We start from the raw sequence: 25,644 nt of genomic DNA, 5'->3' as shown, positions 1-25,644 counted from the left end.
CTTGTGGTTATCAAACTTGGGCAGCGTCTCAAGGAACGAAGGAAACACCAACACCTCCTTCGCTCCCCTTTGGCTCCCCTTTGGCGCAATTTTTTTTCTTTTTGGGTCACACCTGGTGATGCACAGGGTTTACTTCTGGGTCTGCACTCGGGAATCAGTCCTGGCAGTGCTCAGAGGACCATATGGGATGCTGGGAATCGAACCTGGGTCGGCCGCGTGCAAGGCAAACGCCCTACCCACTGTGCTATCGCTCTCCAGCCCCCCTTTGGCGCAGTCTTGCTGGGCCCTTTTCCCTGGCAGTTCTCAGCCCATAGAAAAAGTGTGCCTGTTGCTTGCCTTAGTTTCTGTGTGTAACCCCGGGCCTCTCACACACACACATACGCACACACGCACACACAAGACCAGCGATCACTGCTGAGTCGCCTCCCGGCTAGTCAGTGTCTGGACGGGGAGGTGGTCAGTGACACTCGCAGTGCTCAGGCACGATTTCTGGCTCCTGAATGTGTTTGGGGGTGGGTGTGATGCCAGGGAGGGGTGAGGGTCAGCTACCCGCAGGGCAAGTACCTGTCCCCTCTGCCCTCTGGCCCCGAATCTGCAGTTGTTTGTTTGTCTGTTTGGGATTGAGTTTTTGCGCAGGAGTGACATTTGGTGGGCTCAGGGGGTTGTGCGGGAGGCTGGGGGTCGCACTTGGGGTGGCGAGTGTCAGACTGGCAGCTCTCTGGGCTCCGGAAGCTGCTGTGGTCGCTCCCCTGAGACAGACTCTCTCCTCTGCTCTTCAGAGATTTATCCCTGAGAACGAGTGCGCCTCAGAAGGCCCCACAGTGGGCTCGATGGTCGGGGCCTGGTAGTGGCCGCGGCAGCGTCTGACCACCTGACCATGAGTCTGCTGAGGCCCAGGGGGCTGAAGGCCCCCACCAAGATCCTCAAGCATGGGAGCTGGGCCCTGAAGGCGCCCTCGGCCGGTAAGAGCGCTCAGCCCGGGCCAGGGGAGACTCATTCCCACCCGGGAACCCCCTCCCGAGTCCTCGCCTGGGAAGGGCTCCCTGAGCTGTAGGCACGTTCGCGGCTCTGTGGACAGCTCTCACACAAGAGTCTCGCGTTCTGTGACTTTAGTGTCACGGCAACTGGTGACAGCTGAGGCGACCAACATGCTCCCTCCTAACTGCTAGCTCCCTCGCCCGGGGTTGGGGACAGGCTGAGGGAGGTGGACTCTCCTGGACTAAAGGGCCTCATTGCCGGCCGTAGCCACAGTACAGTGGAGAGGGCAACCGGCACCCCATGTGACTCTCCAGCCTCAACCTCACATGAGTGACCCTGAGCGCAGAGCCAGAAATAGGCCCTGAAGACTGGCTGGGGTGCTCTCCCCCTAAAAGAAAAAGAAGATGGGCCATGGATACAGCAGAAATAAGACACTGGGTTGGAGCTTTCGCCTGGCTTGGTCCGTAGCATCACGGGGTGTGTCCAAAGATTCCCCTCAGCTGCCCAAATATGACTGCGGCCTGGGATGCTGCAGTAGGTAGGCACGTCCCCTTCACGGTGGGCCCGGCCCGGCTTTGCCACAAGCAGCCCCCGTCATTGGCTGGGAGTAGCCCCAAGCACTGCTGGGTGTCCCTCCCCCCCAACCACACCTTAACTGGACCTAGGCAGGCCCTTCCTGACCCTTCTGACCCTTCTGACCCTTTCTGCTGTTCCAGCGGCTGCTCCCGTTGAGAAGACCGTGCCTGGGGAGAAAACACCCAGCGCCCCCTCCTCGGAGACGCAGGAGGAGTTTGTGGACGACTTCCAGGTCGGGGAACGAGTCTGGGTGAAGGGGAAGAAGCCTGGATTCATCCAGTTCCTCGGGGAGACGCAGTTTGCCCTTGGTCAGTGGGCCGGGATCGTCTTGGATGAGCCCATAGGCAAGAATGACGGCTCGGTGGCGGGTGTGCGCTACTTCCAGTGCGAACCGCTGAAGGGCATCTTCACCCGGCCGTCCAAGCTGAGCAGGAGCTGGCAGGCCGATGACGAGACCAACGGCCTGCAGCCAGCGCCTGCCGCCGGGGCCACACCACCCCTGTCGGCCTCCCCGGCCCCTGCCGCCGCCCCGAAGGCACCCCAGCCCTCCGCGAAGGAGGCACCGGCCACCCCTCACATCAGCAACCTGACCAGGACGGCCAGCGAGTCCATCTCCAACCTCTCGGAGGCTGGCTCCCTCAAGAACGGGGAGCAGAAGCTGAAGCTCGGGGAACGGGTGCTGGTGAGTGCCGAGGGCAGCGGTCGCGGGTGGGTGTCCATTCGCCTGTCTGGTCCATCAGCTTTTCCAGACTCGCGGTTTGGGTGGAAGCACGAGCAGCCTGGACGCCTGGTCCTGCAGTTTCCAGCGTGATGGATGCGTGCGGGGATGCTGCCAGTTTTACCAGTTTAGTCAAAACAGGGTGGAGGGGTCATGCCGTGGGGAGGCCGCATGCTTTGCACGCCTCTGACCCGGGGTTTAAGTCTTGGTCCCATGTACAGTCTCCCAAGCACATCCCGGAGTGATCCCTGAGCACCAAGCCAGAAGTAAGCCCTGAGCACTCTGACTGTGACTCAAAAAACAAACCGACGAACAAAGTTGGAAATCGGTTCCATTGCTCTGGTTTGTGATGTTTGTGTTTGGGGCGTCACAGGGCTCACCCCGAGCCGCTCCGGGCCATTCCGTGCCCGGCTGTGCGCAAGCCCTGAGCCGTCTCTCCAGACGTGTGTGGTTTGGTGTTTGGGCCACACCTGGCTGTGCTCAGGGCTTCCTCCTGGTGCTGAACTCAGGGATCACTCCTGGGAGGGCTCAGGGGACCATCTGGGGTGTCGGGGATGGACCCTGGGTAGGCCATGGGTAGGGACCCGTCTCCCGAACATTCTCAAAAGTATGTTCTGCTGACTTGGTTGCTCGATCTTCAGACTCAGCGCCTGCTCTTGGGTTTCTCTGAGCAGCTCCTGTAAGGCCTTCGGTGGGGGAGAGGGGGCACCCCCATGAGATGAGTTTCTGGTGGGGGTCACCAGGTCCCTGCACATGGCATCCTCAGTCCACCCCAAGCCCATTCCTCTGCACAGGTCCCCAAGGCAGAGGCGCTTGCTGTAGACAACTGTTCTCCCCCAGCAGAAGCACTCAATAACGCTTTCAGAACCCGTGGGAAGCGGCCGGGAAAAGTCCCCTTGGGGACGTCTGCAGCGGGCGGCTCTGACCAGAAAGACTGGGGGCTGGCCCAGAGCCAGTGGCTTCCCGGGGACCACAGGGATGGCCACCGCCAGGTCGGTGTCCGAGCTGTGGAGGCCGGAGAAGAGAGCAGTCAGGGGACCCGCCTGCAGGCGCAGGGTGACCCTCGAAGGGTCCTGGAGGGTCACCCACCCCTGGAGGGGTTCGGGGGTGACCAAAGAATAACACAGGGAAGGAATTGGAGCTGGAGGAGACACACGGTTTAAAGACTGTTTGGGGGCCTGGAGCAGTAGTACAGCAGAGAGGGCGTTTGCCTTGCACTCAGCAAACCTGGGTTCCCCGGTATCCCATAGGGTCCCCCAAGCATCGCAGGAATCATTCCTGAATGCAGAGCCAGGAGTCACCCCTGAGCATCACCAGGTGTGACCAAAAGACGCAAAGAAGAAAAAAGACTTTTTTTTTTTTAACTTGCATTCACAACTGTCCACACCCGGACACAGGGACACCAGTGTCGTTGGAACAAGGGAGCGGGGACACCGCCAGTGGCTTTGCGGTGAATAACTCTGATCAGTTATTTATTTATTGGTGGTGGTGCTCAGGGCTCACTCCTGGCCCTGTGCTCAGGGACCACATCCGGGCAGGTGGGTGCAAGGCCAACGCCCTGCCCACTGTGCTGTTCCATCGCTCCATACGTCAGCTAGAGCACACCTTTCAAAAATAAAGTTTTTGAGGGTTTTTTGGGGGACCACAACCAGGATAATGGCTGTTTTCTGAAAGAAGAGGGAAAAAGAAAACCGAAACACTTTATTTGGTCTTTTTCCTAATGCAAGAAGCTTTGCTTGGCTGTCCACGGCCTAACACAGCCGTGGTCAGCAGGCCGTGGCGAGGGGGGGCTGCCCTCGGGGCACCGAGGCGAAGCTCCCGTGCAGGGCTGGCGCCCGCCCGCGTCTCCAAACGGCCTCCTGCCCTTTGCCCCATTCTTCCCTGCGCACAGGAAGTGCAGGTTCTGCCCCAGTTGGCCCCGATGTTTACGTGACTGACCTCGGAGGAGCCCTTCGGAGGAGCCCTTCAGAGACTCTGAGACGGCTGTTCCAGCCTTAGGCCTGTGGAAGGCGGTCCCCTGCCCCCGGCACTCCCCATCCCTGGCAGTGGACAGGTTGCCCCCATGCTTGTGCTACTTTGGTTCTCTCTGGAGACTCAGGGACCCTCAGTGGGGTCACTGGAAATGCCCAGCTCTGACCTCAAGTCCCGTCTGTGCTCGCAAGTAGGCAGGGGTCTCAGAGTGGGACAGTCCATCGCTCTGGTCAGTCCTATGGTGTCTCAGAGCGGGAGGTCACTCTGTCCGTCCTGTGGCGTCTCAGAGTCCAGCCGTGAAGAGCTTCTCCGGGCTGATGTGTGGTGGTTCTCCTGACCTTGGGAGATCACTTCCCTTCTCTCCAGCTGAGCTCTGACAGAATGTTCTGGAGACAGGCTTGCAGCAGTTTTGGGCAGATGATATTTCCAGGATATGATGTCAGGGTCTTGAGAGAATTGACTGGCTTCCAGTTGTGCTGTTAGAGGAGGCTGTTTCCGGGTCGGGGACGGCATGTTTTGTGCCAAATTCTTCGCCGATGACCAGCTGTGAGACAGGAACTTTGCAGACTCTTCTCACCCCAGGGCCGCCATCCCAGCCACCTGTCTCTTGTTCTTTTATTCTTTGTCACACTCACAGTGCCCAGGGCCCACGCCTGGCCACGGAGGCTGTGACAGGGCCTTTGCACATGGCACTTCAGGACTCGCAGAGACAGTCCTGGGTGACGCTGCTACCCCTCGTGCTGCGAGTGACCCCCAAGCACGTGAACCCAGTCCTACCCCAGACCCGAAAAAAATAAAAACCACGCTCTTGGGAATTATTACTTGAGGTTTCTCTCTCTCTCTCTCTCTCTCTCTCTCTCTCTCTCTCTCTCTCTCTCCTTTCTGTTTCGACTTTTTGGTTTTGGGGCCACTCCTGGCAGTGCTTCTGGGTCACTCAGGCTTTGCACTCAGGAATCAGTCTTGGCGGGCTAGGGGGACCATCTTGGGTGCTGAGGATTGAACCCAGGGTGGCCGCACATAAAGCCAGTGCCCTTCCCCCGGTGCTCCAGCCCTGTTTGTCAGCATTCCCGTCACTGTCCAGCTCTGTGATTCTATTTTGCTCTGTATCCCAGGGGCCAAGCGTGAAGCCAAGGCATAGTGAAGGAGAACTGGAAAATCGAACTCTGCTAAGATATGAGAACAGTCATTTTCCTTTAGCTGGTTTCTGGCTTAATTGTTCTCCAGCGGTGGGGTTGCCACGGCTCCGCTCCCACACCCGTGGGGCAGCGACCCCCTCGCCACACCAGGTGGCTGGCCTGGGTCAGAGATTCCCGGGGGTGTGGTCAGCCAGGCCACCGGTGTCAGCGAGTGGGTGTGAATGCCGCTGCCTTGCCAGCGTCTGCTAACCCTGTAGGGGTTGCGGGGGGAAATGGCACCTTGACCTTTGGGGTTTCTTCCGGAAATCCCTACTCTGAAGCCAGAATGTTCCTTCGCGGGGGTGGGGGCGCTGTGCGCAGTCCAGGGTGCCTGACCCGCGTCCCTCTGGCAGGTGGGAGGTGTGGAGGTCGGTGTGGTGCGCTTCCTCGGGGAGACGGACTTCGCCAAGGGGGATTGGTGCGGCGTGGAGCTGGACAAGCCGCTGGGCAAGAACGATGGCGCCGTGGCCGGAACGAGGTGGGTCCTTCTGCCCCCCCCCCCCCCCAGACAGCCTGGCGCAATGCACGGTGCCCGGGAGGCGCTGAGGGGACTGCAGGCCACTTCACTTGGTTCTTAGGCGGGGCCACTTCTGGTGGCACTCGGGGACCCTGCAGGGATGTGGGGAGAGCCTGGGGCTCCCACATGCAGCTGTGCTCGGCCCGCAGGAACCCCCCGGGCCTGCTGTCGCCCTTCAGATGCCGGGAGGCTGCTTGGAATCGCCCTTGGTTTGCGCGGTGGGGGTGGGCGGCGTGGAGGGAGTGTGAGTGTGAATGTGTGTGCTTCAGAGTGTGGATATGTATGTATGAGGGTGTGTGTATGTGAGCGTGTGAGTGTGGGGCTGTGAGAATGTTGGTGAGGGCATGAGCATGTGAGTGTTGTGGGGGTGTGAGCATGTTTGTGAGGGAATGAGACCGTGTCATTGTTGGTTTGAGAGCGTGCAAGTGTTGGTTGGGGTGTGCGTGTGTGTGACACTGGGGCTGTGGGAATGTGGGAGTGTTGGTTGGGGTGTGAGTGTGAGTGTGTTTTTTTGGGGGTGTGTTTGTGAGTGTGGGACATTGGGAGTGTGGGAGTGTTGGTTGGGGTGTGAGTGTGTGGGAGTGTGGGAGTGTGCGTTGGGGTGTGAGTGTGTGTTTGTTGGAGTGTGAGTGTGTGTGTTGGGATGTGACTGTGTGTGAGTGTGGGGCTGAGGAAATGTGGGAGTGTTTGTTGGGGTGTGAGTGTGTGTTTGTTGGGTGAGAGTGTGTGTGAGTGTGGGGCTGTGTGAGGGTCTGATGTTTGTTTGGGAGTGAGTGTGTGTGAGTGTGGGGCTGTGGAAATGTGGGAGTGTTGGTTGGGGTGTGAGTGTGAGTGTGTTTGTTGGGGTGGGAGTGTGAGAGTGTGGGAGTGTTGGTTGGGTTGTGAGCGTGTGTGTTTCTTGGGGTGAGTGTGGGAGTGTTTGTTGGGGTGTGAGTGTGTGTTGGTTGGGGTGTGACTGTGTGGGAGTGTTGGTTGGGGTATGAGTGTGAGTTTGTGTTGGTTGGGGTGTGAGTGTGTGTTTGTTGGGTGAGAGTGTTGTGAGTGTGGGGCTGTGGGATGGTATGATGTTTGTTGGGGAGTGAGTGTGTGTGAGTGTGGGGCTGTGGAAATGTGGGAGTGTTGGTTGGGGTGTGAGTGTGTTTGTTGGGGTGAGTGGGAGTGTGAGAGTGTGGGAGTGTTTGTTGAAGTGTGAGTGTGTGGGAGTGTGGGGCTGTGGGAGCGTTTTAGTTTGTGGGGGTGTGAGACTGTGGGACTCAGTGGCCTCCTCGGTCGGCGCCTGTCTCTCTTGCCAAAGGTGTCTTTTGTCCCCCCCTCCTCGTTGTCCGCAGGTACTTCCAGTGTCAGCCCAAGTACGGCTTGTTTGCTCCCATTCACAAAGTCACCAAGATCGGCTTCCCCTCCACGACACCGGCCAAGGCCAAGGCGGCCCCCGCGAGCCGTGTGATGGCCACCACCCCCGCCAGCCTGAAGCGCCGCCCGTCGGCCTCCTCGCTCAGCTCCGTGAGCTCCGTGGCCTCATCCGTGAGCAGCAGGCTCAGCCGCGTGGGACTAGTAAGAAGCTCCCCCCACCCCGCGTGGTGCTCGGGCCCCCACAGACTCCCACGGCCCCAGGGGCGAGAGGCGTAGCAGGACTGGGTGGACTGAGCAGCTCGGGGGGCAGGCGAGTGGCTTCCCAGCCAGCACTGGTGAGAGGAGCAGGGACGGACTTTCCTCAGGTGCTCAGGTCTCGTCTCCTGCCTCAGGCCGCCTTAGGGATGAAGTGGGGTAGCTGAAGGGGGCGTCGGAGGGTCAGAGCGGGACCCAGAGACTCTGGGGAACGCTTGGCGCTTGGCGTTGCTTGTTTGCTCTCTCCATCCCTCCCTGCTCCCTCCTGTCCCTCTGCACCCCTGTCGCCATGCAGAGGGGCATCGACTTCTGTCCATTGCGGGCCGCAAGTCAAAGCTGGGGCCTCGTGGCTTCTCCCCTCACGTCTCTCTGAGTCATAAACACTAAAGTGTGTCCGAATGTGCAGGGGTTTTTCCTCAGGGAAAACAGGCCCACGATGGAGAGGGTGTTCCGGGGGGCTGGCTCTGCTGGGGGCTGCGCTTCCTGCCGCCCCTTCTGCTCCGTGCATTGATGCTCGATGCGGAAGAGGAGGGAGTGAGTGTGTGTGCAACGGAAGATACAAAACAGACGACACGGGAAAGGAGCCAGGAGGCCGCGCGCCATGGGCACAGGCCTGGGGCCAGTCCCGTCTTGCTCGACCACCACCAGGTTCCCCTGTGCCGACTCCATCCTTACTTCCGACTCCTCCTTCCCCTTGTATCGCCGTTTAGGAGGGGAGCAGTCTCAGAAGCCCCTCTCCTTCCCTCGCGAGCCAGCCCGTTTATGGAATTCAGTTTTCTTTTTCTGCTTGACTGTGGTTTTGGGGCTCACTTGGCAGTGCTCGGGGACTCCAGGAGTGGTGCTTGGGGGCTGCTTCCAGTGGAGGGGGTTTGAGGCCAGGTCTTGGTGCGAGACCCCCAAGGCTGCCAAGCTCTTCCCAGCCACCCCGCGAAATCCGAGTTGACTGCAGTTCCTGGGAGCACTGCACATGGCTGAACCCGAGAGCTTGTGTTCTCCTAGAAATTTTATTTATGTATTATTTGGTTTTGGGGCCGCACTCAGGGGTGCTCAGGGCTTATTCCTGGCTCTCTGCATGGGGGGGTGTCACTCCTGACGTTGCTGGATCTTGAACCTCTGCAAGCACCCCCCCAACCCCCAACAGACTCTTTGGGCCTGGGGAGAGCATTTAATCTGCTCAGATATACTTTAAGTGTATCGGGAAGTCACAGCCAGATCCTTACGCAGAGGCAAGGATGCGCCGCTCCCCGGACAGAACCAGGTAGCTCGAGAGCTCGCAGCAGGCAAAGCAGCAGTGGACAGCCTGGGCCCTGCTGGGCCCGTCGGTCAGGAGGCGTTTGGCAGCAGCTCAGATGATGCGGGGAAGCGGCAAGAGACCCCGTGACTGGACCTCAGCAGGGCGATGGAACAGGGATGGCCAGGCAGCGGAGCGGACGTCCTCGGCCACCCCGCCTCAGCCCCTGCCACCTTGTGCCCGAAGAATGAAGACCAGGTCCCACCTTGTCCCCTCCTGCAGGGGCCGTTGTGCCGAGAGGGATCTGGGTCTGCAGAGCGACGATGAGCGACCACGAGCCCAGGATAGAACGGACAGGACCCCCGGTCCCCAGGACCTCCAGCCCACTCCCCTCCCCTCCTCACTGTCTTTGCCTCTTCTCTCCTTCCCTTCGTGCTTGGTCTTCCCCTGAGCTGCCCTTGCTGTCCTGCTCGCTGGGCGTGAGCCCTCACACATGCTCACCCACCACTTGTTCCTTTTTTTCCTGGATTTTGGGCCACACCCCAGCAATGCTCAGGACTTACTCCGGGCTCTGCACTCAGGACTCACTCCTGGTGGGCTCGGGACCCTATGGGGTGGGTACCTGGGATCCAGTTTGGGTCAGCGGCATGCAAGGCCAGCGCCTTCCCCGCAACTTTATCATTCTAGCCTCTCATCCCCCACTTTCGAAGGCACATGGCACAGGGGTCTTTTATGGGGTCAAACCCAGTGACCCTGAGGGGCACGGGGCCATTCCCAGAGACAAGAGTCTCTGGTTAGTGCTATTGAGGCTTGGGGTGGGTGCTGAGGAGAGCGAGGTGAGCTGGAAGGAAGAGGAAGAGAGAAGGGCCAGGCTGCCCTGGGGAGACCCTGACGGACCTGCAAGGCTGAAGATGCTGGAGCCGGCCTCAAGCTCAGGCCAAGGGCTCAACCTTAAGGAAGCTCAGGCCAGAGCGGGCCGTGGAGGGGGCTGCCTCCGGCTCTGCAGAAGAGTCTCTGGATTCCCACGAAACCCATCAGTCGAGCCCAGATCCCGTCCAAGGATCTTCGGGAAGGTTTCAAGACGCTTCTGCTGAGAGTCGCTGGCCCATATGCACGGATGCAGCGCTGCTCCATCTGCGTTGCCGAGGATAGCCGCGTGCATGCCCGTGTCACCACCCCCACCCCCTTCACGTCTCTTTTTCCTTTGCAGTTGCCAGAAACCTCCTCTCGCTATGCCTGCAAGATCTCCAGCACCACCGCCCCCCAGGAGGCGCTGAAGGAGAAGCAGCAGCACATTGAGCAGCTGCTGGCTGAACGGGACCTGGAGAGGGTGGAGGTGGCCAAGGCCACGAGCCATGTGGGGGTGATAGAGCAGGAGCTGGCCCTGGCCGGGACGGGCACGACCAGGTGACGTCTGTGCAGACGGCAGTGCCGGGGCCAAGAGACGCTTGCAGCAAATGCTGGGTGCGACCTTGGTGCAGGCGGTGCAGGGAGAGGCCGTGGGTCCCCGTCTGCCGTCGTTGCGGTGGCATCCGGCGCGTGGTTTGATCGCATGCACCTTCTTCTTGCCCCGTGGGGGTTCAGGGAGCGCCGAGTTATCCCCGCCGGTGCTTTTGTGGTGTGGTTCCCCCCCGGCCTTCCAGAAACGCTGCAGCTTAGGTGGGAGACGCGTTCAGTATGCCGCGGTGGCAGGTGGCGGTGCCAGCCCACAGAGGGCTGTCGAAGGCGGGCGAGGACACTCACGCGCAGTTGCCTCCACAGCACGTCCTGGAGCTAGGGGCCAAGATGGACAAGCAGCGGGCCATGCTGGAAGCGAGCGACCGGGAGAAGGTGGAGCTGCTGAACCAGCTGGAGGAGGAGAAGAGGTGAGGCCGTGCCCCAAGCTGGAGAACTGCCTCGGGCGGGGCGCGCCTGGCCTTCCAGGGCTGTGAGGACCAGAAACCACCGGGTGCCCAGTCCTGAGCGTGGCCTCAGGGGGGGAATGGGGGTAGCTCACTGGAGCCCAGGCACCCCCGGCCCTCCCTGCTGTGTCCACGTGGCCTGGTGTTCAGGAGGCCTGTGCTGGGTGGCTGGGAACTGTCGTATCCCAGTGGGGCCCTGTGGGAGTCCCTGGGGTTAAGTCCTGGGCGGGAGGAAACCCGCAGCACCCATGGGGCACGGCAGCAGACGGGCAGGGCTCAGGCCAGGCTGCAGACAGACGGACACGGGGTGCCGGCCAAGACCGTCTTCTCAGATGGGCTCCCGGCAGTGTGGTGCCCAGGGGCACTGCCAGTGCCCGGCTCAGCTCCTCAGCTGCACATGCCGAACTCGCCACGTCCCCTGGGAGCCCCTCCTGCTCCCCCTAGCCCCGAGTCGTTTGCTGCTTCTCCCCGAGGGGCTCAGTTGTTGTCCCGATGCGGGGACAGGCGCTGGCTGGGAGGGACTGGCACGCACACCTGGTCAGTCTTTAACCACCTCTGTTAGCTGCGAGGCAGAAAAGGCTGATATGACACTGCGCCTGGCGTTGGCTCAGCAGAGCTTCCTCCTGTAGCCTGCGGGTGCCACCCAGTGCTCACAGCCGAGGGGACTCGCTGACTTTCTTTTTTTTCTTTTTGGGTCAACCCAGTGATGGTCAGGGGTTACTCCTGCCTCAGCACTCAGGAATTATTCCTGGCATTGCACGGGGGACCATAATGGGATGCTGGGAATTGAACCCGGGTCGGCCACGTGCAAGATAAATGCCCTGCCCGCTGTACTCTCGCTCTGGCCCTCACTGACTCTCTGAGCCCTCCTGTGTGTGGAGCCGGGGCTGGGTCAGGCGCGCATCTACAGGATGGTGGCCCTCATGGGGGGCAGCAGTGACGCCCCTCACAACTCTCCCTCTCCCCCACAGGAAAGTGGAGGACCTCCAGTTCCGAGTCGAAGAGGAGTCCATCACCAAAGGCGACCTGGAGGTAAAGCCCGGGCAGGTCGCAGAGGCTTGCAGGGTGCAGGCCAGGATGCGGGGTGGCCTGGCCGACCCCGCCGGGACCACTTCTGCTGGAGACTCCGAATCAGACAGGGATACCTGGGGTCATGCACCTGGCAGGGCCCGGCTGAGGCACCTCTGCTCCTTGGGGCCGGCGGCTGCTGTTGATGAGCGTTTTTCTCTCGTTCTGACAGTTGGGTCTACGCCTTTGCCTCAGCTTTGATTTTCAGTCAAGCAGCACAAATCAAATCCTTTAGAACCCCAGTTTTTTGAAGGTATTCCTTAAAACAAGAAGAAGCAAACAGTCAGTTTCACAAGAATAATTTCTATTTCTGCTTCTTTTCCTTCCTGTTTTAAGTTCATGGAAATTTTGTTTTCCCACCAGAAGGAGGTGAAGGCCCTGCAGTCGGCCTCCGAGAAGCTCGCCAAGGAGAACGAGAGGCTGAGGACCAAGCAGGACCATGCCAACGAGGAGAACGCGGACGTGATCGCCCTGTGGAAGTCCAAGCTGGAGACGGCCATCGGCCCGCACCAACAGGCCATGGGCGAGCCGAAGGCGTCCGTGAGCCGGGGCGTGGGCGCTGAGGCGGCCGAGCTGGCCGAGCTCAAGATGCAGATGGAGAGGCTGCAGTTCGAGTCCCAGCAGGAGGTGGAGAGCCTGAAGGCCCAGCTGGCGGCTGAGCGTGCGGCACACGCCTCTGAGCTGCAGACGATCAGGTCGCGGCTGGTCAGGCCGGCCCAGGAGCAGAAGAACAGCCTGGAGGCCGCGCGGGCCAAGCTCGACCAGACCGAGGACCAGCACCTGGTGGAGATGGAGGACGCCCTGAACAAGCTGCAGGAGGCGGAGACGAAGGTAAAGCACCTGGAGGGGTTGCGGGCCATGTGTAGTCAGCAAGCCCAGGCCCTGGCCAACCCTACGGCGCAGGGGGAGGCCACCCAGGAGAAACTCTTGCAGCTCGATGGGCTCCGGAAGGCCAGTTCCGAAGGTAAATTGGGAATGGAGAAGCTCAGGCAGCAGCTCCAGGTGGCTGAGTGGCAGATTCAGGAGTTAGAGAATGCAAAGGGGGCGAGAGCGGCAGGTTGGTACCCGGGCGCCCTCGCCCACTTCCACGCTCGCTCCCTGCATGCTGTGCGTCCGTCAGCTCACCGCCGTGTTCCAGCTTGGTGCTGACAGGTCTCCCGGTCACGTCCCGTGCGGTTCCCTCTGATGGGACTGAGAACGTGTAGACACGATTCTGGGGCTGTCATTGGTCCCCAGCACCCGGATGCTGTGCTAGCCTTGGCCCCAGCTAATCGGGCCCGTCTGGGGTCTTTCTGAAACCGAGAACTCTTCACAAGGCCAGTGAGAAAACAAGATGGGAGCCCCCAAAGCAAACCTCTGCCCCTCCCCTCTTGGGCCCCCTGCGTACTCGCCGAGTCTGCCCAGACCCTTGGGCTCGAGGCTGGCCGGGAGGGTCTTTCGCTGACCTTGCTGACCACCTGCTCGTGTGACTGGCTTTGCTGTCCTCTCCCCGAATCGCCTCAGTTTCCAGCTGGTGCTCAATGCGTCTGAACCTCTGAGCTCCCTCAGGGCTGTTGACATGGTCCATCTTGGTATTTCTCATTGCCGGCCCCTCCCTGCCTGCAGCACAAGCCCCCGCCCAACCCTGCAGAGATTTCATCCCTTTTAGCCTCTAAGGGGTGCTTGTGCCAAGTCCGCCTTCCAGCATGGCCTCCTGCTAGCCACGGGCATGGACTCTCATGGTAGCCCTGACCCTGGGGAAGGACAAGACAGTGAGATCTGGGCCAAGCTGAGGAAGCTGCAGTTCTCACCAAGGAGCCCCGAGAAATGCCCTTTTCCTCCTATAGGATTGTGGTGGCAGAGACGTGCCCTCCCAGCCGCCCCCCCCACCCCCCTGGCGCTGTGCGCTTTGTTGAAGAAACTTCTCTGTTGGCCAAGTTGGAAGGGCTGTGGGATTTGTAGACAGGACTGACAGACATAACAGAAGGGCCCAGAGACCCCCGGGAGTTCCTCTCAGGACTCAGGACTCCTTAGCTGGCATTCCAGAAACACCGGCTGAAACAAACGGAATCAATTCCTACGACACAGCAGGGGATAGTTGAGCCACTTGTTCGCATCAAGATGTAACAAACGTCAAGTTCTGGTGACTGCTGCCTAGTGGATTAGAGGTTCTTCATTTTAAATTTCATATTGAAACCCCTCAAACTTTTAATGTCACAGACAAGAAACTACAAGAAAGTAAATCTTGTGGGCCAGAGTGATAGTACAGTGGGAAGGGCATTTGCCTTGCACACGGCCTACGTGAGTTCGATCTCCAGCCTCCCATAGGGTCACTGTCATTGTCACTGTCCTCCCGTTGTTCATCGTTAGCTGGAGCGGGCCAAAAAAAAAAAGATAACCTTTTCTTCCTTCCCTCCCTTCCCTTTCCCTTTCTTCCCTGTTTCCTCCCTCCCTCCTTCCTATCCTTAGCCTCCCTCCTCCCTTGCTTACGTCCTTCTTCCTCGCCAAGCCATGGTCTGGGCTCTGGGGTCCTCCCGCCCAGCAGTAGTGGGTCTTTTCAGCTTGTGGACTGATCTCAGGCTCGCCCAGTGGTGCTGTAGTTCAAACTTGGGCCTGGTGTGTACTCCAACCCTTTGTGCCGTATCCCCGCCCCTGGAAAGTCAGTCTTTCTCATAGGCTTTCTTATTTTCTGGTCATTCCAAATGTAGGTCTATAAAATGCCTCTGTTTGTGCCGTTTTCAATAACCACTAGACAATCATCACCAGAACTGACAGCGCCAAGGCCTTGGCTTCGAGAGCTCCAGGCAATCACGCTCACCTCACGCCTCTGTTCTTCAGGGTTGTGTTGGGTCATGGGCTTCTCCTACGTGTTTTCTGTTTTGTTTTCCCCTTCCCATTCCTGTTCGTCTTTTTGGTCCATTCACTCCATCCTTGTCACTCTGGTAGGCCCATAGCCTGGCCGAGGATCTGCAGGGGAAGGGGCTAGCGCTTCGTAGTCTTCAGGAGAACTTGAACGAAGCCGGCCGAGTGAAGGAGGCTTTGGAGAAAGAGCTTCGGAGTTTGGTGAGTACCAGGGGAGTCGGACGCTGATCTTTACCTTGCTGAGGGTAAAGCGAAGCCTCCTCAGGCGAGCTCGGCCCTATCGCCTCTGAGGCTCACGAGCGTGTCAGCTAGAAAGCCCCAGGGGCTGCACGAGCCCCCATTGGGGCAGCAAAGGTAGGTGCGCTGCTCTGTCCCCACTGTGCCCGTCGCCTCTGCCTGATCAGTGAGTGGCCAGCGATGCTCCCGGAGTGCCGGGCTCCTTCCTCCCCTCAGCAGTGCCTCAGGCTCCTCTCCCGTGCCCCCTGCCCCCTCGGCTCTGTCTCCCCTGCCAGCCGGGAGCACTGGGGGCTCACAGCAAGGGGAGGGGGTGAGAGACATGCGCTGGGAAGGCCGCTTTTCTGGAACCTTCCAGACACCTTCCTGCACTGGATCAAAGTGTGTTTTCTGGTTTTCTTTTTAGGATTTTGGTTTTGTGTGTGTGTGTGTTTGTTTGTTTGTGTCTTGGGTTTTTTGTATATTCAGCTGTGCTGAGACCTTCACCTGGCTCTGTGCTCAGGGATCATTCCTGGTGGCCCTCAGGGGACCACGTGGAATGCTGGGGATTGAACCTGGGTTGGACACATACAAAGCAAAACACCTAAAGTATCTGGTTGTTTTTGTTTTTGTTTTCTTTTTTGGCTTTTTGGGTCACACCTGGTGATGCTCAGAGGTTACTCCTAGCTCTGCACTCAGGAATTACTCCTGGCGGAGCTTGGGGGACTACATGGGATTCCGGGGATTGAACCTGGGTCAGCCACATGCAAGGCAAACGCCCTCCCCACTGTCCCATCACTCTGGCGCTGGACCTTGATGAACTGGGCCTTTCCGTTGAGATGGTACTGATGGGGCCCCGTCAGGACCCGGGACTGAGCCCTTAAGGAGCCGTTCAGAACCCTGCGGGAGGCTTCCAAGGGAATCGTCCTTGCTGGGGCAGCATGGGCCCAGCACACGCAGTATCACAGGCTATCTGTGTATGCTTGAGAACATGTGTACACATGTGTGTCCACAGCCATGCACACACCCCAGTATACACACATGGGCTTCTGTCATGTGCAGAGTCATACATGTCCTTGGACATGCAAGCAAATACATACATATTTGCACAACTTACTCGTGTTTGCCAGGCAGATACACACTGGGCATTGATAGCTGAGTTTGGGGTGGATTATTTTTGTTTTCTGGGTTTTTTTGGTCTTGTTGTTTTTTGTCTTTTTTGGGTCACAGTTGGGGATGTTCAGGGGTCACTCCTGGCTCTGCACTCAGGAATTACTACTGACGGTGCATCCCCTATGGGATGCTGGGGATCAAAGGCGGGTCAGCCTTGTGCAAGACAAACACCCTCCCCGCTGGGCTATTGCTCTGGCCCTGGGGTGTGTATATATATATATATATTTTTTTTTTTTTTGGTGGTGGTGGTGGGGGACTAGTGCCATGCCTGTCTGTCCTTGGAGGCGACTCCTGGCTTTGTGCTCAGGATATTCCTGTTAGTGCCGGGATTCAGACCGGGGCCAAGTGGCCTTACTCAGTGCTCTCTCTCTCCCAGCCCCCAGATGATCACCATGTTTATTGGGGCTCCCCCCAAACTCGGTGGTATTCCTGGCTCAGGGTCTAACTGGCTGGCTGTTCTTGGGCGTCTGGACCCTGTGCCAGCCCTTCAGCCCCCAATATCTATGTTCTAAGTGCAAGTTCATTTTCATGAACATTGTGTGTGTGTGCTGGTGAGCAGAGCAGAGTCGCCATGTGTGTGCGGGTATGTTTGTGTGTGTGTGTGTGTGTGTGTGTGTGCGCGCGCGCGTGTGTGCTGGGGGCAGGCAGGAGGCCTGCGGCTGACGGTGGCCCCCGGCTCCCCGCAGGGGGAGAAGGTGGACGTGAGCCGCAGCCAGTCCCAGGCTCTGCAGGCCGAGCACGCCAAGTCCACCACGGAGAGCCAGGCGCAGCACGAGGAGGCGCTGCAAGCCCTGCAGAAGCTGCGGCTGCAGGCGGAGGAGAAGCTGCAGGCGGCGCAGGCGGAGAACAGGAGCCTGCTGCGGGAGGTGGCCGAGCTGAAGATGCAAGCCGACGAGGCCAAGGTGTGTGGGCGCAGGGCCGCCGTCTCGGGGTCGGGCTCTGTTGGGGGCCTCAGCCTGCAGCCTCAGACACTTCCTCTGCCCGTCGGTGCCTGTGAGAGCCGGAAGGGGGTTGCTCCCGGGGCGCCCGGCAGAACACATAGAAGCCCAGGGACCCCAGCTTGGGTTGTCCGTTTTGTTTTTAGCTTGTTCAGTAAGTTCAGGCCTTCGTGTTTTCATTTGATTGCTCAAAGGCATTTTTCAGTGTATCAGAGAAATGTTAAGGTTCGAAGCTCAATGGGGAGAAATAGAGCGGCTGGAACTAGTGCAGTGAGAGGGCACTTGCTGTGCACGTGACCCACCGGGGGATCCCTGCATCCCCCAGGGTCCCCCAAGCACCCAGGAGGACGCCGTGACCTCTGCCAGGTGTGAACCCCAAAAGAAAAAGGAAAATAATGTACACACACATATATGTGTGTACATACATAACATGTACATATGTGTACATCTTTATATCCATATAATAAGTGTATTTTAATTCATATGTACGTATTTTGATACGTTTTTAGTTTTACATGCTTGTTCCCATGTATAGTTTATACATATATGTGTGAGCCTATACATATATGTGCTTGTATGTATATGTGTGTGTATACATACCTATAAGCCAATGGAAAGAAAAACGGAAGCGCGCTTACATCAGAGGAAACCAGGGCTGCTGAGTGGCGGCCATGGCCTGCGAGTGTGTCGGTGCCCGGCCTCTTTCCACCACGCACCAGAGCCAGGGCTACGTCTCCTCTCTGGACTACCTGCACGGCCCGGTTCTGTGGCCAGCAGCCTCGTGTGCATGCTCAGGTCAGTCCCATTCCGGTAACATGACCGTCAGCGGTCAGCTGCCCAGCACACGCCAGTAGCCTGCTGCGGCTCATGGCTGCTGAGCTGGACAGAGAAGATAGCCCTTGCTGCAGAAAGTTCTGGAAAGTACATGGCGGTTAAACTATGGTGTGCATTGAGACTCAGAAACGAAAACGCACAACCCGTTGCTAACGGGCAGGGAGAGCAGGTGAGGGAGACCCTGGCCACTCCTCCTGGAGCCCCTGGGCCCCTCCCAAATTACTGTGTGCGGCCACTCCTCCTGGAGCCCCTGGACCCCTCCCAAATTACTGCAAACACTGCCCTCCCATTGCTCATCGATTTGCTCGAGCGGACCCACTAATGTCTCCATTTTGAGACTTGTTGTTACTGTGTTTGGCAAGCAAAACCTGTTGGCTTCAGTCTCCAAAGCTTGGTGGATTAGTCTGGATTTTCTATAAAGTGTATAACTTTTGGGACTAAGTCCATTTCCTGCCTCTGTTTGTCCCTGTGAAAATCGTTTGACAACCAGTGGTTGCTTTTCCCTTCCCCTCCTGCACAAAGTTCAAAAACAAAATACTTTTTGTGGTCCTTTGAATTGTATTGAAAACTAGTTTTTTAATGCATCCCTTCTGTGACAGAGTGATGGATTTTATAATAGAAGAATTGAAGTGGGGGGAAAAATCTTATGCCCCAATGTCAAGATCCAACTGTCCAAACTTCCGGGGAGCTGTCAGGAATAATTTCAGACGGCATTTCAAAAATAAAATCGGCTGATAGTAGAATGGGTAGGGTGCTGCCTTGTACTCGGCCAACCTGGGGTTGATCCCCAGCATCCTGTCTGGTCCTCCAGCCCTGCCAGCAGTGATCCCTGAGCACAGAAAACTGAGCGAGACCCGAACACCACCAGGTGTGGGGCCCCCATCCACAAAATAGGCAGGTAGATATGTTGAGCCCAAGAAGCTAACTGTGTTTGAGCCTCTCCATCCTGCGAGTGTGTGTGTGTGTGTGTGTGTGTGTGTGTGAGTGAGTGTGTGTGTGTGTGTGTGTGTGTGTGTGTGTGTGTGTGTGTGCGCGCGCGTATACACCATGTGCAGGTAAGACTACTCTACCATTTTCATTTCTGGTATTTAGGCCGAGTGTAAGAAGGGCCTGGAGGAGAGGGGCCAGCTGGAGGAGCATGTCAAGAAGCTGGTTCTGGAGAACCTATCCCTGGCCAAGGACAAGGACAACATCATCCAGAAGCTGCAGTGCTCCTACGAGGAGCTGGCTCGGGATCAGAAGTCGCTGGTGCAAGAGATCGAGGAGCTCACGGCCGAGAAGAAGTCGGCCCTCGAGAAGCAGTCGGCCCTCGAGGCGGCGCTGCAGGAGGCCCGGGACGCGGTCCGCAGCCTGGAGAAGACACACGCCAGCGTGCTGCAGGCCAAGGAGGCGCTCGACGCCGAGCGGCAGGAGGAGTGCCGGCGGCTGGCGGAGGACGGGCTGGCGGCACAGCAGGCCCTGGTGCAGGAGCGGGAGGCCCGCGCCCAGGAGACCCAGGCGGCCGCCCACGAGGCCAGCCAGCTGCGAGGCCGCCTGGGGCTGCTGGAGCAGGAGGCGGAGGAGCTGCGGGCGCGTGCCCAGGGGCTGCAGGCCGAGCGCCTGGACCTGCTGGAGGAGAAGGCGCGGTCAGACCAGAAGGTGGCCGAGATCCTGCGGGAGACGGAGCTGCTGAGCGCCGACGCCGCCCGGCTGGCCACCGACATCGAGGCCCTCAAGGGCGACTTCGCGGCCCTGTCCAAATCCAAGCTGGAGCTGCAGAGCCTGCACATCTGCCTCGCCGAGATCCTGGCCGACCTGCAGCGCAAGCACGAGGCGGCCCTGGCCGAGCAGGCCCAGGCCGGGCAAGAGAACGAGAGCCTGCTGGCCGAGAAGAGGGAGCTGCAGCAAGAGAGGGCCGAGCTCCTGCAGGAGAAGGAGCAGCTGGCCGGCAGGTACATCCTCCTCCAAAAGGAGGTCAGTTGGCTGGCCCAGACCAGCAGCCACGTCTCGGCCAACCTCCTGGAGGCCCAGAAGGAGAACCGTGTGCTTAGGAAGGACAAGATCAGGCTCACTTTCAAGATCAGAGAGCTCGAGACGCTACAGTCTTTTACGGTAAAGTGGAGCAGGCCCGACCCCCGTTGGCCCCGGGCACCCCCTTGTAGCGGTTAAGAGGATTGCTCTTCTTCGGCACAAGGAGCAGTGGATCCCCACGGAACCCGTCGCATGTGTGTCACGGGCTGTTTGCTGCGGGTGCAGGGACAGCTCGTCACCACGTGGCTGGTGACCTCTAGGACAAGGCATAAGCTGTGAATAAAACTGAAAAAGAACAGTATGTTCATATCCGGGGGGAGTTCTCACGGAAGTTTGCACTGTGGCTCTTCAAGACGTAAGGGAAGGCATGAGAGAGGCACTAAGTTGTAAAGCAAGCAGTGTCTTCTGGGGGGGCTTTGAGCGGTTGCCTTGAGTCTGCTCACTTGGGACTCCGGGGTGCCCTGTGCCCCCAGCAGTGTGCCTGGTGCAGGGCAGCTGGGACTCGGGGGTGCCCTGTGCCACCAGCAGGGTGCCTAGTGCAGGGCAGCTTGGAATTGGGGGTGCCTGGTGCCGGGCAGGTGTTCTCTCTTCCCAGCTGACTCAGGGTTTGCCTTTCTCCCACTCCCACACCGGTGCTCACGGCTCACATCTCCTCTCCTTCCCCCCCCCCCCCCCACCGCCCACGCTTTCCAACCAGGCCTGCTTAGCTGTCCGCTCATGTCATTTTTATTCTGTGTGAGGAATGGAGGCTCTTGGGAGCCCGGGGCTGTGTCGGGGCGTCAGTCTTGCCGCTGAGCGGCTTAGACGTGAGTCCCCGCGGGGTGAGCGGCGCCCGGGGGGGGGGGGGGGGAGGGCGGAACCTCTGTGGCAGGTTTGTGTGGCATTTCGTGCCGTGCTCTGCCACTGCGGCCAACCCCTCCCTGCCCCCCCCCCCCCCGGCGTGGCTCAACGAGGTTTCTCTCTCCAGGCTGTGCAGACAGCGGAAGATGCCAGGCATTTTATGGAGCAACTGTCCCAGGAGAAGACAGAGACCCTGGCCTCCCTGGAGGACACCAGGAACACCAATGCAAACTTGCAGAATGAGGTGGGTGATGGTGGTGACCAGGGCTGTGTAGGCCTGGCCTCAGCCTTGAGAGAAACCATATCCTGGGCCAGAGTGATAGCACAGCGGGGAGGGCATTTGACTTACACACGCCAGACCCAGGTTCTATCCCCGGCATCCCATCTGGTCCCCTGAGCACCGCCAGGAGTAATTGGTCCCTGGTTCTTGCATGGGACAGGAGGGGAAGTGTACCCCTGCGTGACCCCTGTATAACCCCTGGGGAGGTGCTGTGCGGAGTGACCACACAGGATCTGGGGGACATGGGGCGGCCTGGCGAGATCACTGAACAGCTGACCACTCCCAGACTGCTCGGAGGAGCAAGGAGCCCGGCAGGGACTGGACGCCCCAGTTAGCTCGCCCAGAGCCTGGGCCGGGACAGGAAGAGAAGCCACATGTGTTGACATATGCAGCGTCTCAAGGCTCTTTGATGACCGTGAGAAGGCGAGCCAGTGCCCTCTGACCACACAGCCCCACTTTCCCGGGCTCGAGTGACTGCTGACGGCCTGGGCTGCTCCTCCCTCGCCAGGAGTGATCCCTGAGAACAGAGCCAGGGCTTAGTCCACACCCACCAAACAAACCAAACTGACTACCCACAAAGGTTATAGATAAGCGTGTATACATACACAGACATGTACATATGTATATATGCGTGTACGCTTCAAAAGAGTTGGTGAATATCTACCATTTAAGATATCCGTGAATGGGGCCGGAGCTATAGCACAGCAGGTAGGGTGTTTGCCTTGCACATGGCCAACCCAGGTTCCATCCCCGGCATCCCATATGGTCCCCGAAGCACCGCCAGGAGTAATTCCGGAGTGCAGAGCCAGGAGTCACTCCTGAGGAATGCCGGGTTGTGACCCAAAAAGCCACCCCCCCAAATTAATTGATTAATCAAAATAAAAGAAGCCAAAAAGAAGGAAGCTGAGGAAGAAGGGGCGGTGCTCGCCTGGCGAGCGTGAGAACCAGGGGCCGGGCACCCTCTGCCGGAATCCCACCCCCAAATGCTCCCAGCACACAAGGTGATGCTTAAGGAGTGAAAGGCCCCATGGGCAAGGACACATCCCTTCAGTCAAGGGGTCATGTCCTTGCCAGAGCCCGAGAAGCCAGACCTCTCCACTGCCCTTACTCTTGCTGCTCTCCAAGAACCTGGGCTTCAGGCTCCCATAAAATTGGCAAATCTTCACTTTGCCAGAGTCGAACACCACTTTGGAGGGCCTCCTTCCCATCAGGAAGGTCCGGTCGCAAACGGAAACGTCCACCAACATGTGGCTGTCCTGGCCACGTTGCGCATGCTCTGGGCACAGAGCTGGGGAGTCTGGTCCTCTGGGCCGCCTTCCTGCTTCTTGCTCCTGTCGAGGGAGACAGCTGGGTGGGGTCCTCTGGGGTGTGCACAGTTGGCTGCAGACCCCAGTGCCCGCACCTACCATCAACAGGCTCAGGTCTGGCCTGCGGCAGGAGTCAGCCTTGGGGCCTCCTTGATGTCTCTCCTTCCCCAACCCTCTTCCATCACACCCGGGCCTGCAGCGCTTTATAGTTTGAATCCTCTCTGAGGAAGGGGACCATCTGGGTCCCCGTGCCCTGTGGAGTTCCCGCACACCCTCACTTCCTGCACTTCTGTACTTAACAGCCGGTGGCCCTGGACGGCACATGTGGGCTGAAGTGAACTTTGCATGTGGGCTGTGGAGGTGAACCTTCATGGACTTGTTGGGAAAGGAACATTTCCATGTTTTGGTTTTTTTTTTTGTTTTCTTTAGCTGGAGGAAGAGAGATCTGTGTTTCTTGGCTCCAGTGTGGGAGGGCCTGGGCAGTCTCAGAGACTCCTCATCAGAACTTGCCCTGAGGGAGAAAAAGAATCAGTCAGCTTTATGGTTTTCTTTCTACTTTCTTTGGGGGCCACACCTGGCGATACTCCGGGCTTCCTCCTGGCTCTGCACTCAGGAATCACTCCTGGCTGCTCTCCAGTGGCCCCTGTGGGATGCCAGGGATCAAACCTGGGTTGGCTGCGTGCGAGACAAGCACCTTTCCCGCTGTGCTATCACTCAGACACAAACCTGCCAGTTTTTAAGTGAAACATGAATGTTTGTGCCTACAGTCATGCTTACTTTTGTAAAGTGGGATTTCCCCTCCACCCCCGTGGATTTTAAAGAAGTGAGTCTGTCTTTGTAGGAGAGGGAAGGCCCTCTTGATTCCCTGCTCTGAGAGGAACCGAGGGGGCCCAGCATGTCATCCTGGGGTCTTCCCTGGGGCACCCGGGAGCTTGCACTCAGGAAGGGAAAGGGGAGCTCTGGCTGCCTCCAACCCTGGGGCGGGGACTGGAAGCGGGGCCCAGCCTTCTCTGTGGCGGGCTCCGATGGCTCCCACAGATGGCTCACCATCTCACGCTCTCCTTTAACACAGATTGATTTCCTGAATTCCGTGATTGTGGACCTCCAAAGAAAGAATCGGAACCTCAAGATGAAAGTGGAGATGATATCCGAGGTGGCTCTCGACGGAAACGGGGACGACTCAACAATTACGACAACTTCGGCCCGGCCACCCCATTCTCTGCACTGTGCAGAAATCACCAACACTTGAAGGATGACATAACAAGCTACTTGTGAAACACCTGAAATAACCAATTTACTGTCTTTACAAGATTTACATTTTTCACTGTGGTTTTAGATGAATGTATGATGAGAAATTCAACATTACTAATTTTGGATTTTCTTATCACAAAAAAATTGAATGAAGGACCTCAACCATCAGAAGTTTATTATCCAGTTTGAATCTATTTATCTTCATTTGAATGTTTTCTAGTTCTGTAAAAAGTGATAAATAATGTACCATCCAGGCTACATGTATAATAAGAACTTCTATAATTGTATGTATGATTTTGATGTATTTTTCTCTGGAGATTATCAACTGTCTGACAAGTGAAAGATCTGGATCAATTGAAATTTTTTGTAATAACCATTATTGAAATTGTTTCACAAACTATGTAAAGCAGTATTAAAATTTGAGCAAACAGGTGTTCTATATCTACTTTAATAAAATTATTTCTTTTTTGCCAGTGATAACTGATTATTCTCAGGTTTATTTATAAAAGATTTTTGGCTAGCAATGAAGAACTATAGAGTCAAATGAGTCAAACAGTTTCTACAATGGAATTGTGATACACCAATTTCTTTTTGTTTCTTTATGTTTGTGCCACACCTGGTGATGTCTTAGGGCTTATTCATGGCTCTGCACTCAGGATTGACTCCTGAAAGTGCTTGGGCAGACTCTATGGAATGTCAGGGATTGAAGCCAGATTGGCCACCTGCAAAGCAAATGCCCTACCTGCTGCACTATTGCTCTGGACCTGTAAACCATTTTCTTAAAAGCGTTTATCTTGGGCTAAAGAGATAGTCCAGTGAGTAGGGTACTTACCTTGCATGTGGCTGATCTGGGTTCAATGGCAGGAATCCCATCCAGTCCTCTGTGCCCTGGCAGGAGCAATCTCTAAGTGCAGAGGCAGGAGTAAACCCTAAGAAGCACTGGTTGGGGGTATGGTGCCACCAGCAGATCAGCCTGTACCTGTGAGGCGAGTGCATCAGCAGCCTGATGGCGCCTTCAGACTTCCAGGTACCCCCAAATTGCTGCCGTGTGTTTGGCCAGACCCCAAAAACTTGGGGCAGAGTTTACCAAGAAAGTAAACAGGCAAAAGTTAGGTATGTGGGAGACACACCCACAAACCACCTCCAGCTCAGCTATATAATTGGAGGCATGGCCTCTCTGGTTCCTGATTGAACTGCTTAACGGCCATGATCCCAGAGACTCAGAAACAAATCTCGAAACCCAACGGTTTTTGGCAGAGATGTGTCCAGTCCCTGCAGTAAGTTAGAGGCGCTGGGCCACCCCAGGTGGGAATAGATTTCGTGCCTTGGCCTGTTCTCCCTGGCAGCCTGCTGGCCGCCATCCTCCACAGGCCACTGGACAGTCAGGTTTGGGCCCACAGTGACGAGACACGTAGGGCCTCACGGGATGGGGGTGGAGCTGGCCATTTCCTCCCCAACGAGACCCCAAGTTGTCACCCACAAACGGTCTCTCTGGCTTCTGATCGAGCTGTTTAACGGCCATGATCCCAGAGACTCAAAAACAAATCTCGAAACCCAGAAGGTTTTGGCAGAAATGCATCCAGACCACACAATAGGTTACTGTTGCCGGGCCACCCCGGGGGGGAAAGGGTGCTGTCCCTCCGCCTGCTCCCCCTTGGGGGCTCAGTGGCCACCATCCGCCAGAGGTCATTGGACAGTCAGGTTTGGGTCCACAGTGATGAGATACGTGGGGCCTCATGGGATGGGGGTGGAGCCGGCCTTTTCCTCCCAGTCTCAACGAGACCCCCAAGTCGCCGCCCATGAACGGCCTCTCTGGGTCCTGATTAAGCTGCTTAACAGCCATGATCCCAGAGACTCAGAAACAAATCTCGGAATCCAGTGGCTTTTGGCAGAAATGCATCTGGACCCTGCAGTAGGTTACTGTTGCTGGGCCATTCCAGGGAGGAAAGGGTGCTGTCCCTCCACCTGCTCCCCCTTGGCGGCTCTGTGGCCGCCATCCTCCAGAGGCCATTGAAAAGTAGGTTTGGGCCCTCGTTGATGAGACAGAGCCTGGCAAGCTATCCGTTGTGTATTCGATATGCCAAAACCAGTAACTACAACGGGTCTCATTCACCTGACCCTGAAGGCTTCACCGACATGGCAGCACTGAGAAGAATGAGAAAGGAGAGGCCAATAAAATCTCAAAGCCGATCTAGGCTGCCACAACGAAGGAAGACA

The 25,644-nt window shown here is 57.7% G+C and overlaps 1 protein-coding gene across 1 annotated transcript in view; it reads left to right on the top strand.

Moving 5' to 3' along the window:
- Positions 1-877: 877 nt before the first annotated feature.
- Positions 878-25,644, top strand: part of LOC130021292 (CAP-Gly domain-containing linker protein 1-like) — a 35,590-nt gene continuing 10,823 nt past the window's right edge. Inside the window, 12 exon segments of the mRNA XM_056112025.1 lie at positions 878-962; positions 1,695-2,236; positions 5,772-5,896; positions 7,264-7,486; positions 9,982-10,156; positions 10,159-10,178; positions 10,533-10,636; positions 11,644-11,701; positions 12,101-12,790; positions 14,666-14,770; positions 16,663-16,869; positions 20,717-20,830. Of these exon segments, the coding sequence (XP_055968000.1) occupies positions 878-962; positions 1,695-2,236; positions 5,772-5,896; positions 7,264-7,486; positions 9,982-10,156; positions 10,159-10,178; positions 10,533-10,636; positions 11,644-11,701; positions 12,101-12,790; positions 14,666-14,770; positions 16,663-16,869; positions 20,717-20,830 (2,448 nt within the window).

This window comes from Sorex fumeus, unplaced genomic scaffold (genome assembly GCF_029834395.1).
Source record: "Sorex fumeus unplaced genomic scaffold, SorFum_2.1 ptg000015l, whole genome shotgun sequence".
NCBI classification, from domain to species: domain Eukaryota; kingdom Metazoa; phylum Chordata; class Mammalia; order Eulipotyphla; family Soricidae; genus Sorex; species Sorex fumeus.
Note: the sequence above shows the minus strand (reverse complement) of the source record. Positions and strands in the feature narration are given on the sequence as shown.